General features: G+C 49.8%; 2 protein-coding genes across 4 annotated transcripts in view; one reads left to right on the top strand and one right to left on the bottom strand.

Annotated features, from left to right (window-relative positions):
* Positions 1-12,082, top strand: part of TIMM17B (translocase of inner mitochondrial membrane 17B) — a 35,086-nt gene extending 23,004 nt beyond the window's left edge. Inside the window, exons 1-6 of one of the 3 annotated variants that reach the window (XM_063935999.1) lie at positions 7-117; positions 4,043-4,142; positions 6,013-6,076; positions 6,157-6,285; positions 10,885-10,995; positions 11,910-12,082. In XM_063935999.1, the coding sequence (XP_063792069.1) occupies positions 92-117; positions 4,043-4,142; positions 6,013-6,076; positions 6,157-6,285; positions 10,885-10,995; positions 11,910-11,950 (471 nt within the window). In that variant the 5' untranslated portion in view covers positions 7-91 and the 3' untranslated portion in view covers positions 11,951-12,082. Of the gene's footprint in view, positions 1-6; positions 118-266; positions 359-4,042; positions 4,143-6,012; positions 6,077-6,156; positions 6,286-10,884; positions 10,996-11,909 lie in introns of those variants that run through there. The other 2 variants (XM_063936001.1, XM_063936000.1) reach the window with 2 other exon arrangements.
* Positions 12,083-14,688: 2,606 nt separating this feature from the next.
* LOC134947427 (chemokine-like protein TAFA-1) overlaps positions 14,689-22,969 on the bottom strand; it is a 54,440-nt gene continuing 46,159 nt past the window's right edge. Inside the window, exon 5 of the mRNA XM_063935523.1 lies at positions 14,689-15,165. Coding sequence (XP_063791593.1) covers positions 15,148-15,165 — 18 coding nt within the window. The 3' untranslated portion in view covers positions 14,689-15,147. The remainder of the gene's footprint in view (positions 15,166-22,969) is intronic.

The raw sequence follows: 22,969 nt of genomic DNA, 5'->3' as shown, positions 1-22,969 counted from the left end.
GTTCCAGGCCTCGCTCCCGGGGTTGTGGCGGCCACGTGACCCGCCCCCCCTTAAAGGAGAAGTCGCCCCTCTCCGCTCCTGTACAGACGGCATGGAGGAATATGTGCGGGAGCCATGGTAACGCAAAACATGATGGGAAACCGTGCCCCCCCTCCCTCCCTCATATGCTGAGTGCTATATGTATCCACCGCAGTGCATGCTGGGGGACTGGCCACCTATACAACGCGGGGGGTTCTGGGAAATGGCATATGGCAGCCTGCTCTGTGTAATCTGCAGTGCATTGTGGGACATTGGTCACTATGGTGATGCCTTGTATTGGGGAGCCAGGCAGTGCACACACACTGGGCAGCCATGGGGGGTATATAACCAGGGGAAGGGAGGGCAGGGACTGGGACCATGGCCAGGACAGCTGGGACATATGACACCAGGCCTCTGAGCCCTGGGCTACTACTACAGAGCAGCAAGGCCTAATGATAAGCTGGGAGGATGGCTCATTCACCGGAAGCAATGGCTGCACTCCCAAGTACTGGCCTACTGACTGTGCCGGAGTACAGGGTTGCCAGATCATACTTTTAAGGGGCGCACATGAATTACGCAGGTTATGGGGCTGATTTAAACCAGGTGAAATGGAGACTTGAAGTCAGCCAGCCACAGCACCTGTGTAGATCATATGTGTCCCTTATTAAAAGGATGATCGGAGAGCCCACTGTTATCCATGAATACGTCAGCAGTGGTTGTGTCCCCCAGGCAGGCGGGAATGTCCTGTATAGGGGCTCCACCAGTTGGTGCCTTCATCCTGTTCTTCTAACAGTCATGGTTCCTCATTCCGAGTTGATCGCTAGCTGCCGTTGTTCGCTGACTAGCGATCATTTTAAAAAATGGCAAAACTGCGCATGCGTATGCGCCGCAATGCGCACATGCGGCGTACGGGTACAAAGAGCATTGTGGTTTTGCACAGGTTCTAGCGACGATTCCATTCGCACAGCCGATCGCAAGGAGATTGACAGGAAGAGGGCGTTTGTGGGTGTCAACTGACCGTTTTCTGGGAGTGTTTGGGAAAACGCAGGCGTGGCCGGGCGTTTGCAGGGCGGGTGTCTGACGTCAATTCCGGGACCTTCGTCGCAGCAATCATCGCACAGAATAAGTAACTACAGGGCTGGTCTTGTTCTGCACAAAATGTTTTTGTACCGCTCGGCTGCGCAGGCGTTCACACTCTTGCAAAGCGAAAATACACTCCCCCGTGGGTGGCGACTATGCGTTTGCACGGCTGCTAAAAGTAGCTAGCGAGCGATCAACTTGTAATGAAGGCCATTGTCTCCATCCCCTAACGAGTCTCCGTCCCCAGCCTCCCTAACCGTTCCATACAGCACTGGGGTCATGGGCTCGTATACCACCATGGCCCTAACGGTGTGGAGTTTGTATATTCTCTCCGTACCTGTGTGGGTTTCCTCCGAATGTGCGTGCGTGTACATGTCGTAGGAAATATAGGGCCCTGTTCTGCTTGCATTGCAGTGCGCAGATCCAGTTCTGCCCGGGCCTGTCGATGCGGGGCTTTGACGGTCAAAATGGGGGCGGGTCTGGGATGGGCTTGTGACGTCAAACGTGGCTGGTGCGACGCGGAAAATGATGGCAGCCCGACTGCCATTGCATCCAGGCTGCGGAGGCAGGGGGCATCCCTTAGCAATGCGGTGGCAGTTGAATTGCGATCGCATTGCTGGCCGCCATTAGCATGCTGGGATCCTTGCCCTCTGTTGGGCGCCCCAGCATGCGAGTTATAGCAGTTGCAGTTTTGCTATTTCAGCAAAACTGAAGTTTAATAAGGCCCATAGATTGTAAGCTCCGCTGGGGCAGGGACTGATGTGACTGGCCAAATATTCTCTGTAAAGTGCTGCAGAATATGTGTGCGCTATATAAATATCTAGTAATAATAGTAATATCCATCCCCTGACCAGTCTCCGTCCCCTCAGAAGTCTCCATCTCCAGCCTCCCTGGCCATTCCATCTCCATCCCCTCATAAGGCTGTCCTCAGCCTCCTTCAGCAGTCTCCATCACCTAACCATTCTCTGTCCCTTGCTTCCCTCACCAGTCTACCATCTCCAGCCTCCCTCACCAGTCTCTGTCCCCAGCCTCCCTTACCATTGCATATCCATCCCCTAACCAGTCTGTATCTCCAGCCTCCCTCACTAGTCTCTGTCCCCAGCCTCCCTTACCATTCCATCTCCATCGCCTAACCAGTTTCTGTCCCCAGCCTCTCTTACCATTCCATATCCATCCCCTAAACAGTCTATATGCAGCCTCCCTCACCAGTTTCTGTCCCCAGCCTCACTTACCATTCCATATCCATCCCCTAAACAGTCTGTATCTCCAGCCTCCCTCACTAGTCTCTGTCCCCAGCCTCCCTTACCATTCCATCTCCATCGCCTAACCAGTTTCTGTCCCCAGCCTCTCTTACCATTCCATATCCATCCCCTAAACAGTCTATATGCAGCCTCCCTCACCAGTTTCTGTCCCCAGCCTCACTTACCATTCCATATCCATCCCCTAAACAGTCTGCATCTCCAGCCTCCCTAACCATTCCATCTCCATCCCCTAACCAGTTTCTGTCCCCAGCCTATCTTACCATTCCATATGCATCTCCTAAACAGTCTGTATCCAGCCTCCCTCACCAGTCTCTGTCCCCAGCCTCACTTACCATTCCATATCCATCCCCTAAAAAGTCTGCGTCTCCAGCCTTCCTCACCATTCCATCTCCATCCCCTAACCAGTCTCTGTCCCCAGCCTCCCTTATCCATCCATTAAACAGTCTGTATCTCCAGCCTTCCTCACCAGTTTCTGTCCCCAGCATCCGTAACCATTCCATATCCATCCCCTAAACCATCTGCATCTCCAGTGTCCCTCACCAGTCTTCCATCTACATCCCTTCACCAGTCTCTGTCCCTACCCTCCCTTACCATTCCATATCCATCCCCTAAACAGTCTGCATCTTCAGCCTCCCTGACCATTCCATCTCCGTCCCCTAACCAGTCTCTGTCCCCAGCCTCCCTGCCCATTCCATCTCCATCCCCTAACCATTCTTTGTCCCCAGCCTCCCTGACCATTCCATCTCCATCCCCTAACCATTCTCTGTCCCCAGCCTCCCTGACCATTCCATCTCCATCCCCTAACCATTCTCTGTCCCCAGCCTCCCTGACCATTCCATCTCCATTCCCTAACCATTCTCTGTCCCCAGCCTCCCTGCCCATTCCATCTCCATCCCCTAGCCAGTCTCTGTCCCCAGCCTCCCTGAGCATTCCATCTCCATCCCCTAACCAGTCTCTGTCCCCAGCCTCCTTGACCAGTCCTAGTCCCCTCACCATTCTATCACCATCCCCTAACCCAGAGGTTCCCAAACGCGGTCCTCAAGGCACCCCACCAGTCCAGGATTTAGGTATATCCATTGCTCAGCACAGATGGTTTAATCAAATTGACAAAGGTGCTAATTAAGTCACCTGTGGCCAAGGATGGATACATGTAAAACCTGGACCGTTGGGATGCCTTGAGGACCGCGTTTGGGAACCTCTGCCCTAACCAGTTTCCATCTCCTCACCTTACACAGGTGAACAGGAAAGCATACACCCATAGAACATCAAACTCTCCCGTGTTTATTACTTAGATGGAACAAGGAACCAGATAGATATCCATTGGGAAAAGAGATACAGCAAAACTCAGGTGCTCCCGCAATTTTGAAATAGAAAAACCTAGCACACACCTCATTTTGTGTCCCAGAGAGGGAAACCGTTACGGGAATCCATTACTGTTTGCCCCGTTACAGGTGTCCATTATGGTCTGCACCAGGAGAACATGCTAATTGTTGGCTAGACCAAAACACAAGGCAATGGGTCATTTGACTAGGAGCGATTCTGTCTTGGCTTGCTATCCGGGACCCCATGAGAGAATAAGCCCTTATCTGAATCCCTGTGCTAATACACAAACCAAAGCTTACTATAGCGGTATTCATATGTGGGGGGATTCACTACATGTAGGACCCTTTCTCTTTCTGTAGCCCCTGGAGGATAGTGGATGACTGCGGTGGAGCCTTTACAATGGGCATCATTGGTGGAGGAGTCTTCCAAGCGGTAAAAGGGTTCCGGAATGCCCCCGTGGTGAGTATATTATAATGTGTTGGATACTGAGTTTATGTTTTCTCTGTAGGAATAGAAGCTTTTACATTGCCATCTCCTCAAGATCCAGTTTCACTGTTGACTGACCATATTGCAGCCTGGCACTCTCACTTCCCATCCGATAACCCGCCACACTCCTTATTGTGGTTCTCTACATCCCCAACTGACACTGCTCCCACCTCATCTTTACCACAGATTGCAAAGGATGTTCCCTGAGCCTCATATTCTCCCGTTTCATCTCCAACTGTTTGACTACAACCTCCTTCTGTATCCTCTTGCTTCCTGCACCCATCGCCTTGGGTATACAGTGATACTGCAACACCTTCCTCTCAGTCCTCACTTGTACCACTCCTTGCTCCTATTACCGCTTCCTCCTCTCTGAAAATTGGCACTTGTTTCTTATGCGTTTACTCATTATCTACACCCTTCACTACTGCATCCTCCTCCTATCTGACCATGGAGGTCATTCCGAGTTGATCGCTCGCCAGCTAGTTTCAGCAGCCGTGCAAACGCTATGCCGCCGCCCACTGGGGAGGGTATTTTAGCTTAGCAGAAGTGCGAACGCATGTGCAGCCGAGCTCTGCAAAAACAGTTTGTATAGTTTCAGAGTAGCTCTGAACCTACTCAGCGCTTGCGATCACTTCAGCCTATTCGTGTCCGGATTTGACGTCATACACCCGCCCAGCGAATGCCCAGCCACGCCTGCGTTTTTGCGAACCCTCCCTGAAAACGGTCAGTTGACACCCAGAAACGCCCCTTCCTGTCAATCTACTTGCGGCCGTCAGTACGAAGGAAAACTTCGCTAGAACCTGAACACAACCACAAAGAGCTTTGTACCCGTACGTCGCGCGTGCGCATTGCGGGCCATACGCATGCACATAAATGCCGTTTTTTCACCTGATCACTGCGCTGCGAAAATCGGCAGCAAGCAATCAACTCGGAATGACCCCCCCATGTTCTTACCCTTCTATTTGCACATCTATCCATCCTAAATGTTACTGCGAGACTGATTTTCCTCTCTCTCCTCTCCGCATCTTCTCCACTACTCTGCCATTCCTGACACTGGCCTGCTCCTCACCTCCCCTCTGATAATCCCCTCTCTATCTCACCATTCCCTGTGCTGCTCCGCTCTCATGGATCTCCGTACCCTGCCTGGGCAGACTCTGGGGACCACTGGACAATGATACCAATCTGCTGAAGACCTCTGCCCGCAGTTTTCTTGTATATTAGCTTTGCATCTATGAACTTGTTTTCCATTATTGGACATACTCGATGACAGCTCATGAAGACTGGTCGTGGTGATGATGATGATGATGGCAATTAATCATAGTTGGTATTTGGACCATTATTGTATGGAGGAACGATGATGTGTGAGAAAGAAAATGTATGTACAGATGGGTCCACATTTATCTTGGCTTCTCTGCTGCGCCTAGTCACACCAAGGTTTATTAACATAAACCCTTCATCTATTGTTCCCAGCTGCAATACAGAGAACAATACAGCAGGGGATTAAGTCATTACAGCAGGGGATTAAGTCTGACTGACCTGGCTCAATTAATCCTATTAAAGGCCAAGATAAACATGGATCCATCTGTATGATGGCATAAGACGGGCACTGCAGCTTATGCATCGTTCCTTATTATAATATAAAAATGTTTCTGCCCTTTAACAGTTCCCTGAGACTCTAGTCAGAGTGTATACCCTGCAAATGTTCTTATTCCCTGTTACTCTGGAATGCCGTCCCCTATATTCTGCACTCCGTCGTCATTAGCTTGCTGTGTAGCCTGCTATGTAAAGAAATGATACACACGTACACTTTTAGCCGAGGGTCAGTCTTCTCTTTATTCCTCAGGGGATCAGTCACCGCCTGCGGGGCAGTATGAGTGCTGTGAAGATCCGTGCGCCACAGATCGGAGGTGAGTCTCATTATCACTGTGCCCCATGGGATTCCCGTTGTTCCATTGTCCCCCCTCACGGTCTCTCTCTTCCCGTCCAGGCAGCTTTGCAGTGTGGGGAGGCTTGTTCTCCACCATTGACTGTGGATTAGTCAGACTTCGTGGAAAGGAAGACCCTTGGAACTCTATCACCAGTGGAGCCCTCACAGGGGCTGTTTTGGCATCGCGCAGTAAGCAACCACTTACCATTTCAGATATTTGTATTATGTTCCCCTCTTTTCATACCGGTGATGTGCATAGCACAGAATTACGGGGTGCCTGACGTGGTGTAACGGCTTCTGTTTAACTGCGTGTCCGTAAATATTATGCCGTCCCCTGAGACAACTGAGCCATATATCACAATGGGCTTGTACTTAATTTTTTTTAGAACTCAAGGAAAGCCCTATAAACTATATGTATTGTTATGATACCTTATCTTTCTTTCTTCTGTGCTTTTTAGTCATGTGTTTATTTCATCAGATCAAACTGTTTGTTGGCCTTGGATACGACACGGCTCTGATGCGCTCTGTGCATTGTCCAGAAAGGAAGTGTTGTCATATTCCGTATCGTTCTGATGAGATACAGGTTGAAAAGCACAGAAGGAAGTGATGATAGGATAGCAAAGGTTGATAGCATGTAGAAGTAAATAAGCTAATATCAGCTGAAGGTGGAAAACCTTATGAACTGCTTCATGACTGGATGTCCGTCATCCCCCCTCCCCATAACTAGGACAATTCTCACATCTTGGGGGAGGTGGATCTTGTACTGCACACCCTGATTACACATATAGTAAGAAGTGCTTCATTCTGTGAGTTGTAGTTCCACAAAGAAAGAGCATATGGTGCCGATGCACACTCCACAATACCAAGTACAGTTAGAATAAAAAAGTCTTCAGTCTAACATAGAGCAAATTTGAGGTTCTTGGTATACTTTTTGTGCAAAAAATAATAGCCCACCAACCAGCGTCTAGGTGACCTCGTCTCTGGTGGGTCCCTAACACTAAGGGGTATATTATTTACTAAAATTCGTAATTTTCAGAATGAGTTTAAAGTTCTAACACGAATGACATCGAATGTGTAATTTTGCAACTTTTTGAATTTATTACGACTCATTTACTAAGCTGTCGTATTTTAAATTTTCGCGTTTTCCGATGTCGATGTCATTCGTAATTTTTGGCAGTGTTTTACGGGAGTGAATAGTAAAACACTGCCGACATTAAAACAATGAAACTCGGCCGGATCTGGGAGATCCGTGCAGGGTTTCATTGTGCATCTTTAAAAAAATTACAAATAGTTTAAAGTCGCAAAAAAAAATGCGTGGGGCCCCCCTCCTAAACAAAACCAGCCTCGGGCTCTTTGAGCCGGTCCTGGTTGAAAAAATATGAGGCAAAAAATGACTGGGGATCCCCCATATTTAATCAACCAGCACCGGGCTCTGCGCCTGGTCCTGGTGCAAAAAATACGGGGGACAAAAAGCGTAGGGGTCCCCCGTATTTTTTACACCAGCACCGGGCTCCACTAGTCAGAGAGATAATGCCACAGCCGGGGGACACTTTTATATAGGTCCCTGCGGCCCTGGCATTAAATCACTAACTAGTCACCCCTGGCCGGGGTACCCTGGAGGAGTGGGGACCCCTTAAAGCAAGGGGTCCCCCCCCCTCCAGCCACCCAAGGGCCAGGGGTGAAGCCTGAGGCTGTCCCCCCCATCCATGGGCTGCGGATGGGGGGCTGATAGTCAAGTGTAAAATAAAAGAATATTGTTTTTTGCACAAGAACTACAAGTCCCAGCAAGCCTCCCCGCAAGCTGGTACTTGGAGAACCACAAGTACCAGCATGCGAGGGTTAAATGGGCCCGCTGGTACCTATAGTTCTTCTGCAAAAAAAATACCCAAATAAAAACAGGACACACACACCTTGAAAGTACAACTTTATTACATACATTCCGACACACACATACTTTCCTATGTAATGGAGCGCATAGGCGCTCCATTATATCCAATGATGGGAACTTTGCGGTCAGCGGTCGAGGTTACTCGCGGTCAACTGCTGACCGCAAAGTTCCCACCATTGGATACAATGGAGCGCCTATGCGCTACATTGTATCTTCACTGCACAGCCTCACTGACACTACAGGAGGTCACAGCCAATCAGGAGGGTGCCACGACGTGGCGCTCCCTGATTGGCTGAAGGGACCCTCTTTGACAGGAGTCAGGGGGGGTCCCGGCAGACGGGGAAAGGGGTCCCATGTGTCAACATGGGTCCCCTTTCAATGCGTGGTCCGGGTATGCGGTTTGTTTTTTTGCCAAGTACGTGGATTATAAAAAAAGGATACGACACACTGGATTTAGGTGAGTATAATTTAATTTTCAGGTACCCTGGAATCGACGTCGAGACGTGGGGCGAGTCGGCATCTCAACATAGGTAAGTATGTGTGTGTCGGAATGTATGTAATAAAGTTGTACTTTCAAGGTGTGTGTGTCCTGTTTTTATTTGGGTATTTTTTTTGCAGAAGAACTATAGGTACCAGCGGGCCCATTTAACCCTCGCATGCTGGTACTTGTGGTTCTCCAAGTACCAGCTTGTGGGGGAGGCTTACTGGGACTTGTAGTTCTTGTGCAAAAAAACTATATTCTTTTATTTTACACTTGGCTATCAGCCCCCCATCCGCAGCCCATGGATGGGGGGGACAGCCTCGGGCTTCACCCCTGGCCCTTGGGTGGCTGGAGGGGGTGGGGACCCCTTGCTTTAAGGGGTCCCCACTCCTCCAGGGTACCCTGGCCAGGGGTGACTAGTTAGTGATTTAATGCCAGGGCCGCAGGGACCAAAATAAAAGTGTCCCCCGGCTGTGGCATTATCTCTCTGACTAGTGGAGCCCGGTGCTGGTGTTAAAAATACGGGGGACCCCTACGCTTTTTGTCCCCCGTATTTTTTGCACCAGGACCAGGCGCAGAGCCCGGTGCTGGTTGATTAAATATGGGGGATCCCCAGTCATTTTTTCCCTCATATTTTTTCAACCAGGACCGGCTCAAAGAGCCCGAGGCTGGTTTTGCTTAAGAGGGGGGACCCCACGCATTTTTTTTTTCACATTTTACACTATTTCCCACCCCTTCCCACTGATAAACATGCACGGATCTCATGGATCCGTGCATGCCTATCAGAACACGGTAAAAAAAAGCAGGTCTGTTTTAAAACTGCTTTTTTTTTACAAATTGTATTTTTTCACGGCAGTGTTTGGCTATTGCCGGCAGTGTTTGTGAAATAGAATTTTTAGTAAATTACCGAGTTGTATGAAATAACAGGCGTATTTGACCGATGGTGTATTCATTCGTATTTTTTTTCTTTGACTTCAAAAAAAATACGAATGCCCTCATCACTGCCGAGATTTGTGTTTAGTAAATTCCCGAGATGACACTTTGAAGAAAAAACACCATCTCGGTCAAAATCGGGAGCTTAGTAAATATACCCCTAAGTTTTAATCCGGGGTGCAGGACTCAAACAAGTCACTCCCAGGGCAGCACACCAGTGAAAAATCTAAGGTGTTAGTGAGTGTTAATAAGAAAGAAGCAAAAAGCTATGTATTAAAAAGTGTTACACAGGTAAAGGGTGTTAATAAAAAAAACCAAAAAGTGTAGTATTACTAGAAAAAAAAATATTAAGAGTGTTTTAAAAGTGCCAAATGAAATGTCATAAGGTGGGAACACACTGGCCAATATATCGGCCGTTCTCTTGAACGGCCGATATATCGCGGGTCCGTCGGCCAGTGTGCACGGGCGATACGTCTGTGAACTCCGTCGTTCACAGATGTATTGCGTCGGCCCCGCAGTACAGCCGACGGCCAAATATATCTACTGATATATTGGCGCGTCGCTGTGTGTGTACGGGCAGTCGGCCGACCGCCCGCACACATGCTGCGGCAGCCGGCGGTGATTGACTGCTGAACTGAGCGGGCGTGTGTACACGCCCGCCCAGTTCATGACGTCAGTCCCCGACGGATCGGGCAGTGTGTATGCTCAACACACTGCCCCATCCGTCCATGGATATATCTGCCGATCAATTGATCGGCAGATATATCTACCAGTGTGTACCCACCTATAGTGTGCCAACCCGAGGCAACCCGGCCACACCATCCCAGGGGCCCTGCGCCCCAAACCCATCCCCAAAACTGATTGTACAAGTTTGTAGGCCTTAGCTTCATTGTACCTTTACTTTCAATATGCAGCCTGTGAGTACCGGAGACCCATGCTAGTTAAAATCAATCACACCTTGGCTATATGCTGTTGTACAGGGAATATTCATTGTCCTGTTTCATATACTGATCATTGTAACTGTCAGTTTATTTGTACAGTGGAGGAACAACATCTTTTTATATGAGGCCGTAACATAGGGAAACACAGACAAAGATATGTAACGGGATACTAGCCAATCAGATGTTGGAGGTTTTCACAGCAGCACAAAGTATTTCTAGACATGAATGAGCTGATCTTATTGGAGACAGTGACCCCTCCACTCACATGCTGACGTCAGAGCAGTGACCGGGAGTAACGTTACAGAAGGATCAGGGTCTCCCGGCAGCACAGAGCAGCGCAGCGATGGGAGACTGGCATTGTATAGACACAGGGAGATCATGGCGTCTGGCGCATCTCTACATGAAGCAGTGTTCTTACATAATGCCAGTATCTCTCTCTAGTATAAAGGCTGCTCAGTGTCTTCCTCCTGCGCACGCCGACTCTCAGCCTGGACTGTCCGCTGGGTGGAGAAACTGGTGAATGACTCCTTTCCTCTCTTCCTTAGGTGGGCCCCTGGCCATGGTGGGCTCTGCGCTAATGGGGGGCATTTTATTGGCTCTCATAGAGGGAGTTGGAATCCTCCTTACTCGCTACACGGCGCAACAGTTTCAAAACCGTAAGTTTGCTTTATAGGTAACGTTGGGAAAGTCTGCGCTATGGTACAGTGTGAACGGACTCCCGCTTCTGTCTATTGCTTCCATAAGAAGGTTTGTGTCCAAACTGGGGGACATGTGGAACAGCAGCACCCTCCTCCTGTTACCACTATACAGTCCCCCAGCATTCATTGCAGCCTTTACTCCTAATACTCTGATTGGTGGAGCCTCATTGGGCCGAATTCAGCATGCATCATAGATGTGCAAAAATCGCACAACTACGATCCTTTTCTCAAGCATGCGGGCGATCGCCCAGCACAGGGCAAGTCTTCCCCGCATGTCGGATCCAGCCCCATCCGCCATCCCGCAGAAATGTGAAAGTATTGCACGACGGCGATGCTTTCGCACGTTTAGAGTTGCCTTCTGCCTACGCAGCCTAGCTGTGACAGCAAACCGCTACCCGGCATGGTTTGAGTCACAGCGGCTGCGTGTAACGTCACACCACCACCGCGCCACGCCCCTGCGTTGACCGGGCCGCTCCCCGAAAACTCTGCCGGCACGCACCCTCTCACCCGTGAACGCCTCTGCCTGTCAGTCAGCCAAAGGTGTTCGCAGATGTGAGATGCTGCTACGCGTGCTCACACTTCAAAAGACCCCAGCACGGGAACGCTGCCGCATCAGAGTTCCACGCTGAATCGGGCCCATTGTTATTTGTTTTCCTTCTGATCTATAGATCTTCCTGGTGTAACATTTATGGCGTCCCTTTCATCGTGGAGACGGCTATTTGTGGGTTGGACCAGTAGTCTGGAGGATTCAGGCCATCGGCAGTGGCGCACGCAGGGGGGGTTTCATTAGGATGTACTGACATCAGCCGGACATTGAGGCTGCTTCCTAGTGTTGTGTTTTCCTCACATGTTATTGCTGATGTGTTTTGCAGCCAACCCCTTTGGAGAGGAGGCGAGTAACATACCTCACTGACGCCGACCTCATCTGCCGCTCTGGCTGCGTTACTGCGGGAAAGCACGAGCTGTGCCACAGAGGAATTCTGGGAATGTGAGCGCTAAATGGGCCTGTACTTCTTTCTTAGAAATAAACAGTGTTTATTGTAAACCGTCTGGTCCTATGTTCTGCATTAACCGATAGATGTAGACTCTTCTACATGGCAATGAAATACTTCCGCCGTTATGACTGATTCTGCCAAACGCATACTGGGGGTCATTCCGAGTTGATCGCTAGCTGCCGTTGTTCGCAGCGCAGCGATCGGGCAAAAAATAGGCATTCTGCGCATGCGTATGGGCCGCATTGCGCATGCGCTAAGTACTTTCACACAAAACTATGTTATTTTACACAAGGCCGAGCGACTCTTTTTTCAGTCGCTCGGCTGATCGGTGAGTGATTGACAGGAAAGGGGCGTTTCTGGGAGGTAACTGACCGTTTTCTGGGAGTGTGCTAAAAAAGGTAGGCGTGTCAGAATAAAATGCAGGCGTGCCTGGGGAAACGGGGGAGTGGCTGGCCGAACGCAGGGCGTGTTTGTGACGTCAAAACAAGAACTAAACTGTCTGCAGTGATCGCAAGGTAGGAGTAGGTCTGGAGCTACTCTGAAACTGCATTAAAATATTTTCGAGCAGTTGTGCGAACCTTTCGGTCGCACTTCTGCTATGCTAAGATACACTCCCAGAGGGCGGCGGCTTAGCGTGTGCACTGCTGCTAAAAGCAGCTAGCAAGCGATCAACTCGGAATGAGGGCCACTAACCGTTACATAGGTGTACATGTATTAAATAGTTGTATATACTAAAGAGTAAGTCATACATGTAACATAGACATAGGGGTGTATTCAATACCTGTCTGCTCCTTTTCGACAAAGGATCCGACAGGTCAGTATTCAATGACGGATTTGGCCGCTCCCGTCAGCCCTCCTCTTCTCACCCGTCCACGCTCCATCCCGACAGCCGCTCCTCACCCGTCCACGCTTCGTCCCCGCTCGTCTCCTCACCAGTCCACGCTCCGTCCTGACAGCCGCTCCTCACCCGTTCACACTCCGCCCCCGCTCGTCTCCTCACATGGTCCCGCCCCCCCTACCTGTCCCCGCTCCCCCGTCTCATCTCCCCGGTTCCAACAAACCACGTGGTTTCCAACAAGTAAAAATGGCCCGGCATTGAATAGATCAGAACCCCTTCTGACCCAGACCTGACGTCTTTCCGACAAGATGGCAGTTTCCGACAGGTATTGGATACCCCCAATACTCATTCACACATGGTCATATCCTATATATATATATATATCCATGTCGGCAACCCACTTTGTTCGCCTCTAAATTACAACCTGAATGGGGAGACGGAATCTTTTAAACTCCCTATTTCACACTGTCACATAATTACCATGGCAATTCCAACGAGCGTTTCCGATGCAGCGTGAAAGGTCAGGTTATTATTTTGTGCGTGGCGTCGTTCCAGTCTTTGTAAATGCCCCCGTAACATCCATCTGTGCTTATTTTTGTGGCTTGGCGGATAGTTTGAAAAATGCGCATAGTGAAAAGTCAAAATGGCACTTTGATGTTTACCCCACTCCCCGCTCAGGACCAACCCACTCAGTCCTCTAAACATTGCTGTCTTGATGCTAAAATCCTGCCTGGTTTAAACTCCTTCATGGCTTACTCATGAGGGTGTGGGGATATCTGGACAGTCACCAGTTTTTATCATATCGGTTGTAGTGTGCCCAGGAGGACAGCGCTTTTCTACAACATGCATCCCAGTAAAAGTATAGGGAAGAGATTGGGTTTTCATTACGTGTGATCACCCGGAGAGTTAAAATCCTTCTGCAAGGAGGAACAGGCTATGGGGGTCATTCTGACCCGATCGCACGCTGCAGTTTATCGCAACGGTGCAATCGGGTCAGAACTGTGAATGCGCCGAAGGCCGTCAGACCTCTACGATCGTCTCTGCCTGATTGACGGGCAGAGGCGGTCGCTGGGGGGTGGGGGGGTCGGAACGGCAGCGTTTAACCTCCGTTTCGTGGGCGCGGTCCAGACAACGCAGGCGTGGCCGGACCGAACGGGGAGCGGGCCGCAGCGGCTGCGTGACGTCACACGCAGCCGCTGCGGGCCGGGGAGCGGCAAGTAGCTCCTGGCAAGCACGCTAAAGCTGTGCTGGTCGGGAGCTACTCTTGAAGTGCAAAGGCATCGCCGCTGTGCGATGCCTTTGCACTTCTGCGGTGGGGGGGGGAGGGGGGGGGGGAGGGGGGGGGGGGGGGAGCCCAGAACTGACATGCGGAGCGGGATAGCCCTGTGCTGGCCGTCCCCCCGCATGTCAGTGTGAATGATCGTAGCTGTGCTAAATTTAGCACAGCTACGATCATCTCGGAATGACCCCCTATATGCCAACCCGTAAATTGGTCCAACTCTGAAGACCCCTTCTGTGCTCCTTGCAGGTCATTTAAATAATCCCATTCTGCAAAATGTAATTTATATTTGTTCTAAACTATGCACACTCCTGCTTAATCTGCATTTAGCTAAGAACAATGCTGCACCGCCTGTTATATACCACCAGATGGCGATGCCTTACTCTCTATAATGGCTATGAAGTCTCTGTGCTTGCACTTTTGCATGTTTTTAAATGACCATTGTTGTGTTTGTTGGCCACAGGGCACAGGCTTTGTGTGTGTGGCATCCAAGCGCACCAGGCAGTACGCATTGACTGTTGTAGTTAGTAACACACACGTTTTACATGATTTATTTATTTATTTACATTTTTTTTCCTTCTTGCTCTTTTCTGTCCGTAAGTCATTAGGAGGCAATGCCAGTGAATGTCACTCTGTGACCGGCAGTGTGCCCACTTCCCCCGACTCAGACTCCACCTCTAGGGGAGACCGAACGGTGGCACGCAGTGCTTCCGTGATCCCAAACTGCTATATACACTGGGCGGTATTCAAATGATATATCGCGCCCAATCTCCTTTCTAATGTGATCCCCGTTATCGCGCATATCGCGCCCATAGTAATCAGGTTTAGCTGGGCAAAGGGTTGGGCGTCCTCGTTACCCCAGGGGTACCGAGCTGAAATGATTATACCACGCCTGTCAGCAGAAACAGAACGGGTGTGAAAGGGGGGGTGAAAAGAATTGAATACCGCCCACTGAATGAGAAAATGTACAATCGTCCTTAGGGATTCCTCCAGACGTCTCAGTATTGTGGGTGAATCTGAAATGACAGAGCAGAGCATATGGTGGAAGCAGGTAGAGTTTGATCCAATCCAGGAGTCTGTAGGGCTGACGCTGAGTGTACGCAAATATGGGAGTCATATGTGTGTCAGGCGCATCTCTGCGTGTACCGGAGTGGTAACGGCATAGACACAGAGGTCAGAGAGCGCGGGCACACGGAATTGCTGGTTATACCGATTTATGTGTACAGGTAAATATACAATTATTCGCTCATATGTAGAGTTTATATGCTACTATTATAATGCACCGGCTCGATCCACACTATCCATATTACTGGTTTCACATCAGTCATCATTATTAGTGGACACGTGATCCAGCCCGATCCCAGGTGCGCGAGATCCGCAATTTCTTCTGCGGGGTACACTGGGCTCCACAGGGAACGACATTGGGAGTGTAGAGTAGGATCTTGATCCGAGGCACCAACAGGCTAAAAGCTTTGACTGTTCCCAGAATGCCTAGCGCCGCCTCCTCTATAACCCCGCCTCCGTGCACAGGAGCTCAGTTTTGTAGTTGGTGCCATGCAGTGAGCAGGCATACAACAGGGGGGAGCAGCCCTGAGAAGAGCTTTTTTAAGTGCAAAATGAAGACTTCAAGGGCTGCAGCAGAGACACTGACTGTGTTAGATATCAGTCTGACATCTCCTGCTGCAGCTCCATCACCTCCCCCAGCGGCGCTGTACACTCCCGCGCCCTGATTGCCGGGTACTTACAGTGGAGGCTCCGGTTTTCATCTGTCAGTCACACACCACACCGCAGCTCTCCAGGATCGTGTGGCCACACTCAGGGAGGAGGTAAGAGGGTCCCCCAGACGAGACCCACTGTAAAACGTGATCCGGCGCGGCCGGTGGGAGGCGGGCCGCGCGCGCTGGCGTGGACACTGTGGCAGTACAGGGACCCCACTAGACCACCAGGGCAGGGGCACAGGTCGGTTTTACTAAAAAACGTTTACGATATAGCCCGCAGTACCGGTGGTGAAGTCCAGCAAGGGGAATAAGGCTTTGACCTGTAGCCCCTCCCCCCGCCATTTAGAGTAAATGTTCCCACCCTGGAGCTGCACATCTCTCTCTCCCTCACTCCCTGTCAGCGTTTGGGCGCCATTAGGACAAGCTGAGCTGATCCTGGGACTGTTTGGGCAAATCCTCCTCTGTAAAGCCGCCTGCATGTCAGCGCTGTGCATCTTACAGGACGCTTAAGTATTCTACATGTCTGCTGACAGTGTTAGTTAAGAAAGTCAGGGTTATATAGTACAAGTACCCTGTGATATACATCCAGTCTTTACTGTGCATTGTTATATCTATTGAGTGTATAGCTATACTTAGTACTACTTTTGTATTGCTAGTCCAGTGCAGTTTTATTGCATGTCATAATTTCTGCATTGTACAATGTGACTATGTGTGTGTGCATATAGCTGCTGTGTGACCTCCATTTCGTGTATCTCACTCAGATTGCTATCCCTATATTCTATAACCTGAGGGGGCTCGGTGCATCAGGATTATTACTTAAAATAGGTGTTTCACAAGATATACTTATTGTGTATTTCTCTAACGTCCTAGAGGATGCTGGGGACTCCGTAAGGACCATGGGGATAGACGGGCTCCGCAGTAGACATGGGCACTAAGAAAGAACTTTAGGTCTGGGTGTGCACTGGCTCCTCCCTCTATGCCCCTCCTCCAGACCTCAGTTTGATACTGTGCCCAGAGGTGACTGGGTGCATTGCAGGGAGCTCTCCTGAGTTTCCTGTCAGAAAGTATATTTGTTAGGTTTTTTATTTTCAGGGAGCCTGCTGGCAACAGGCTCCCTGCATCGAGGGACTGAGGGGAGAGAAGCAGACGTACTTCTGTGAGTTGAAAGGCTCTGCTTCTTAGGCTACTGGACACCATTAGCTCCAGAGGGATCGGTACGCAGGTCTCACCCTCGCCGTCCGTCCCAGAGCCGCGCCGCCGTCCTCCTCGCAGAGCCGGAAGATAGAAGCCGGGTGAGTATGAGAAGAAAAGAAGACTTCAGAGGCGGCAGAAGACTTCATGATCTTCACTGAGGTAACGCACAGCAGTAAGGCTATGCGCCATTGCTCCCATACACCTCACACACGGCAGTCACTGTAAGGGTGCAGGGCGCAGGGGGTGCGCCCTGGGCAGCAATATAAACCTTATTCCTGGCAAAAGACACTTATATACAGCTAGGCACTGTATATAAGAAGAGCCCCCGTCAGTTTTTATTATATTTTAGCGGGACAGAAGCCTGCCGCCGAGGGGGCGGGGCTTCTCCCTCAGCACTCACCAGCGCCATTTTCTCCACAGCACAGCTGAGAGGAAGCTCCCCGGACTCTCCCCTGCTTATTCACGGTGAAAGGGGGTTTCAGAGAGAGGGGGGGCACATAATTGGCAGCTAATAATAGTATTACAGCGCTACTGGGTAAACACATTGTGTGTTTTTCCTGGGGTATTAGCGCTGGGTGTGTGCTGGCATACTTTCTCTCTGTCTCTCCAAAGGGCCTTGTGGGGGAACTGTCTTCAGATAAGAGGATTCCCTGAGTGTGTGGTGTGTCGGTACGTGTGTGTCGACATGTCTGAGGTAGAAGGCTCTCCTAAGGAGGAGATGGAGCAAATGTGTGTGTGTGGTGTCTCCTTCGACAACGCCGACACCTGACTGGATATGTGGAATGTTTTAAGTGCTAAGGTGAATTTATTGCACAAAAGATTAGAGAACAGACAGGAAATCTACCCATGTCTGTCCCTATGTCGTAGGAACCTTCAGAGTTTCAAAAGCGCCCACTATCCAAAATAATAGACACTGATACCGACACGGAGTCTGACTCCAGTGTCGACTACGATGATGCAAAGTTACAGCCAAAACTGTCAAAAAAGTATTCAATATATGATTATTGCAATAAAAGATGTTTTGCATATCACTGATGACCCATCTGTCCCTGACACGAGGGTACACATGTTTAAGGGGAAGAAAGCTGAGGTAACCTTTCCCCCCTCTCATGACCTAAATGAGTTGTGTGAAAAAGAGCGGGAATCTCCAGACAAGAAACTGCAGATTCCCAAAAGAATTCTCATGGTGTATCCTTTCCCTGCAAGGGTCAGGATACGATGTGGGAATCCTCCCCTAGGGTGGACAAGGTGTTGACACGTTTATCCAAAAGGTAGCGCTGCCATCCCAGGATACAGCTACCCTCAGGGATCCTGCAGATCGCATGCAGAAAAGTACTTTGAAGTCCATTTACACACATTCTGGTGCTTTACTCAGACCGGCGATTGTGTCGGCATGGGTTTGTAGCGCTGTAGCAGCGTGGACAGGTACCTTATCAGCAGAGATTGAAACCCTAGATAAGGATACCATGTTATTGACCCTAGGACATATAAAAGATGCTGTCTTATATATAAGACATGCTCAAAGAGACATTGGTCTACTGGGTTCTTGAGTCAACGCTATGTCGATTTCTGCTAGACGTGTACTGTGGAACATGCAATGGACAGGTGATGCCGACTAAAAGAGACATATGGAGGTTTTACCTTACAAGGGTGAGGAATTGTGTGGAGAAGGGCTCTCGGACATGGTCTCCACAGCTATAGCTGGTAAATCTGATTTTTTTGCCTTATATTCCCTCACAGCCTAAGAAAGCACGACATTATCAAATGCAGTCCTTTCGGTCGCAGAAAAACAAGAAAGTACGAGGAGCGTCCTTTCTTACCAGAGGTAAGGGCACAGGACACACCTAGTTCCCAGGAACAGAAGTCCTCCACGGCCTCTACTAAATCCACCGCATGACGCTGGGCCTTCGCTAAGGGAGTCCGCCCCAGTGGGGGCACGTCTTCGACTTTTCAGCCGCATCTGAGTTCACTCACAGGTGGATCCCTGGGCAATAGAAATTGTTTCTCAGGGTTACAAGCTGGAATTCGAGGAGGTGCCTCCTCGCCGGTTTTCCTAATCGGCCCTACCGGCTTCTCCCCCAGAAAGGGAGATAATATTAAATACAATTCACAAATTGTATCTACAACAGGTGGTGCTCAAGGTTCCCCTCCTTCAACAAGGAAGGGGATATTACTCAACCTTGTCTGTAGTCCCGAAACCGGACGGTTCGGATAGACCCATTTTAAAATTAAAATCTCTGAACCTATACTTGAAAAGGTTCAAATTCAAGGTGGAATCGCTCAGAGCGATCATCGCCAGCCTGGAAGAGGGGGGATTTTATGGTGTATCTAGACATATAGGCTGCATACCTTCATGTTCCCATTTATCCACCCCATCAGGCGTACCTGAAAATTGCGGTACAGTATTGTCATTACCAATTTCAGGGTAATGGCGGAAATGATGGTGCTCCTACGCAAGCAGTGAGTCACAATTATCCCATACTTGGACGATCTCCTAATAAAGGCGAGATCAAAAGAGCAGTTGTTGAACAGCGTGTCACTTTTGCTGACTGTGTCACAGCAACACGGCTGGATTCTCAATATCCCGAAGTCACAGTTGGTTCCTATGACTCGTTTGCCCTTCTTGGGTATGATTCTGGATACGGACCAGAAATGGGTTTATCTTCCGATAGAGAAGGCCCAGGAACTAATGACTCTGGTCAAAAACCTATTAAAGCCAAGACAGGTGTCAGTGCATCACTGCACTCGGGTCCTGGGAAAGATGGTGGCATCTTACGAGGCCATTCCCTTCGGCAGGTTCCATGCGAGGACCTTCCAATGAGATCTACGGGACAAGTGGTCCGGAACACATCTACAGATGCATCACCCTGTCCCCTAGGGCCAGGGTGTCTCTCCCATGGTGGCTGCAGAGTGCTCACCTTCTGCAGGGTCGCAGGTTCGCCATCCAGGACTGGATTCTGGTAGCCACGGACGCGAGCCTCAGAAGTGGGGGAGCAGTCACACAGGGAAGAAACTTCCAAGGTCTTTGGGTCAAGTCAAGAAACTTGTCTTCACATCAACATCCTGAAGCTGAGGGCCATATACAATGCCCTTCGGCAAGCGGAGACCTTGCTTCGCAACCTACCGGTTCTGATCCAGTCAGACAACATCACCGCAGTGGCTCATGTAAACCGCCAAGGCGGCACAAAGAGCAGAGTGGAAATGGCAGAAGCCACCAGGATTCTCCACTGGGCGGAAAATCATGTAAGCGCACTGTCAGCAGTGTTCATTCCGGGAGTGGACAACTGGGAAGCAGACTTCCTCAGCAAACACGACCTGCATACAAGAGTGGACCTCTTTATGAAGCCTTCGCACAGATTGCAAGTCAGTGGGGACTGCCACAGATAGACATGATGGCGTCCCACCTCAACAAAAAGCTACAGAGGTATTGCGCCAGGTGAAGAGACCCTCAGGCAGTGGCTGTAGACGCTCTAGGGACACCTTGGGTGTTCCAGTCGGTCTATGTATTTCCTCCTCTTCCTCTCATCTCCAAGGTGTTGAGAATAATAAGAAAAGATGAGTGCAGACAATTATCATTGTGCCAGATTGGCCGTGAAGGGCCTGGTATCCGGATCTAAAGGAAATGCTCACAGAAGATCCGTGGCCTCTTCATTTAAGACAGGACCTGTTACAACAGGGGCCCTGTCTGTTCCAAGACTTACCACGGCTGCGTTTGACGGCATGGCGGTTGAACGCCGGATCCTAGCGGAAAAGGGCATTCCGGATGAGGTCATTCCTACTCTAATAAAGGCTAGGAAGGACGTGACAGCTAAACATTATCACCGAATATGGTGAAAATATGTTTTCTTGGGGTGAGGCCAGGAATGCTCCTACGGAGGAATTCCACCTGGGCCGTTTTACTTCACTTCTTACAAACTGGAGTGAGCTTGGGCCTAAAATTAGGCTCCATTAAGGTTCAGTTTTCGGCCTTATCCATTTTCTTTGAAAAGAAATTAGCTTCTCTCCCAGAAGTACAGACTTTGTGAAGGGAGTGCTGCATATTCAGCCTCCTTTTGTAACTCTGGTGGCGCCTTGGGACCTTAACGTGGTGTTGCGTTTCCTTAAGTCGCACTGGTTTGAACCACTTAAAACGGTAGAGTTAAAATATCTCACTGGGAAGGTGGTCATGTTGTTATCCTTGGCTTCGGGCTAGGCCAGTGTAGGAATTGGCGGCTTTGTCTCATAAAAGCCCCTATCTGGTTTTCCATATGAATAGAGCGGAATTGCGGACCCATCCTCAATTCTTGCCTAAGGTGGTGTCATCATTTCGTATGAACCAACCTATTGTGGTGCCTGTGGCTACACCTGACTTGGAGGATTCTGAGTCCTTGGACGTAGTCAGGGTTCTGAAATGTTACGTGGCCAGAACGGCTACGGTCAGAAAAACAGAAGTACTGTTTTTCCTGTATACAGCCAACAAGGTTGGCGCTCCTGCTTCAAAACAGACAATTGCTCGCTGGATCTGTAACACAATTCAGCAGGCTTATTCTACGGCTGGATTGCCGTTACCAAAATCGGTAAAAGCCCATTCCACTAGGAAGGTGGGCTCATCTTGGGCGGCTGCCCGAGGGGTCTCGGCACTGCAACTATGCCGAGCTGCGACTTGATCGGGGTCAAACACCTTTGCAAAGTTATATAAGTTTGATACCCTGGCTGAGGAGGACCTCCTGTTTGCTCAATCGGTGCTGCAGAGTCATCCGCACTCTCCCGCCCGTTTGGGAGCTTTGGTATAATCCCCATGGTCCTTACGGAGTCCCCAGCATCCTCTAGGACGTTCGAGAAAATAAGATTTTAAACCTACCGGTAAATCTTTTTCTCGTAGTCCGTAGAGGATGCTGGGCGCCCGTCCCAAGTGCGGACTACTTCTGCAAGACTTGTATATAGTGTTGCTTAAAATAAGGGTTATTTACAGTTGTCATCAGTCTCGGACTGATGCTGTGTTGTTTCATACTGTTAACTGGTTTATATATATATATCACAAGTTATATGGTGTGATTGGTGTGGGCTGGTATGAATCTTGCCCTTGGATTAACAAAAATCCTTTCCTCGTACTGTCCGTCTCCTCTGGGCACAGTTTCTCTTACTGAGGTCTGGAGGAGGGGCATAGAGGGAGGAGCCAGTGCACACCCAGATCTAAAGTCTTTCTTAGTGCCCATGTCTCCTGCGGAGCCCGTCTATCCCCATGGTCCTTACGGAGTCCCCAGCATCCTCTACGGACTACGAGAAAAAGATTTACCGGTAGGTTTAAAATCTTATTTTTTCTCTGTGATTTTTAGTCACCATATACCTCTGGAACTCTCTGTTTGTGGTAATACACTACACAGGGGGTTCTTGTCAGGTGTTGTGCTGCTGATATTGTACTGGGTTGCCTTGAATTGAGCTTTCAGATATGTCAGCTACAAGGGGCGACGGAGCTGGGGCTGATCCCACAGTGCGTGGTGGTGACGCTGCAGACATGTTTGAGGAGAATATAGCAGCAGAGGGTTCAGATTCTGGGGGTTCATTGCCCCCCATTGGGACCGTAGCAACGGGGGTTCAAAAAGACCCACCTTGGGCTTCTTTCTCCACGTTATTGAATACGCTGGTAACTAGACTTACGCAGCCTATGGGACCTCCTGTGCCGGTACAACCGCTTATGGTCCCTGTGGTTAATCCGCCATGGGCACTCAGTTACAGCAATTGAACCAATCACTGACTAAACAGAAATCTCACCCTCGTCCGCCTAAGACCAAGGGGTCCTCTAAGCGGGCCATTACTTCCTCACAATCCACCAACGTCCCAGACACCTCGTCTGATGAGGATGGCGTTTATACTGACCCCACAGACACTGATATGTCTGATGGGGAATCTGTTTCATAGGTGGATGTTC

The sequence above is a fragment of the Pseudophryne corroboree genome, chromosome 8 (assembly GCF_028390025.1).
Source record: "Pseudophryne corroboree isolate aPseCor3 chromosome 8, aPseCor3.hap2, whole genome shotgun sequence".
Taxonomy (NCBI): domain Eukaryota; kingdom Metazoa; phylum Chordata; class Amphibia; order Anura; family Myobatrachidae; genus Pseudophryne; species Pseudophryne corroboree.
The sequence above is the reverse complement of the archived record's forward strand: the minus strand, read 5'-3'. Positions and strand labels throughout refer to the sequence as shown.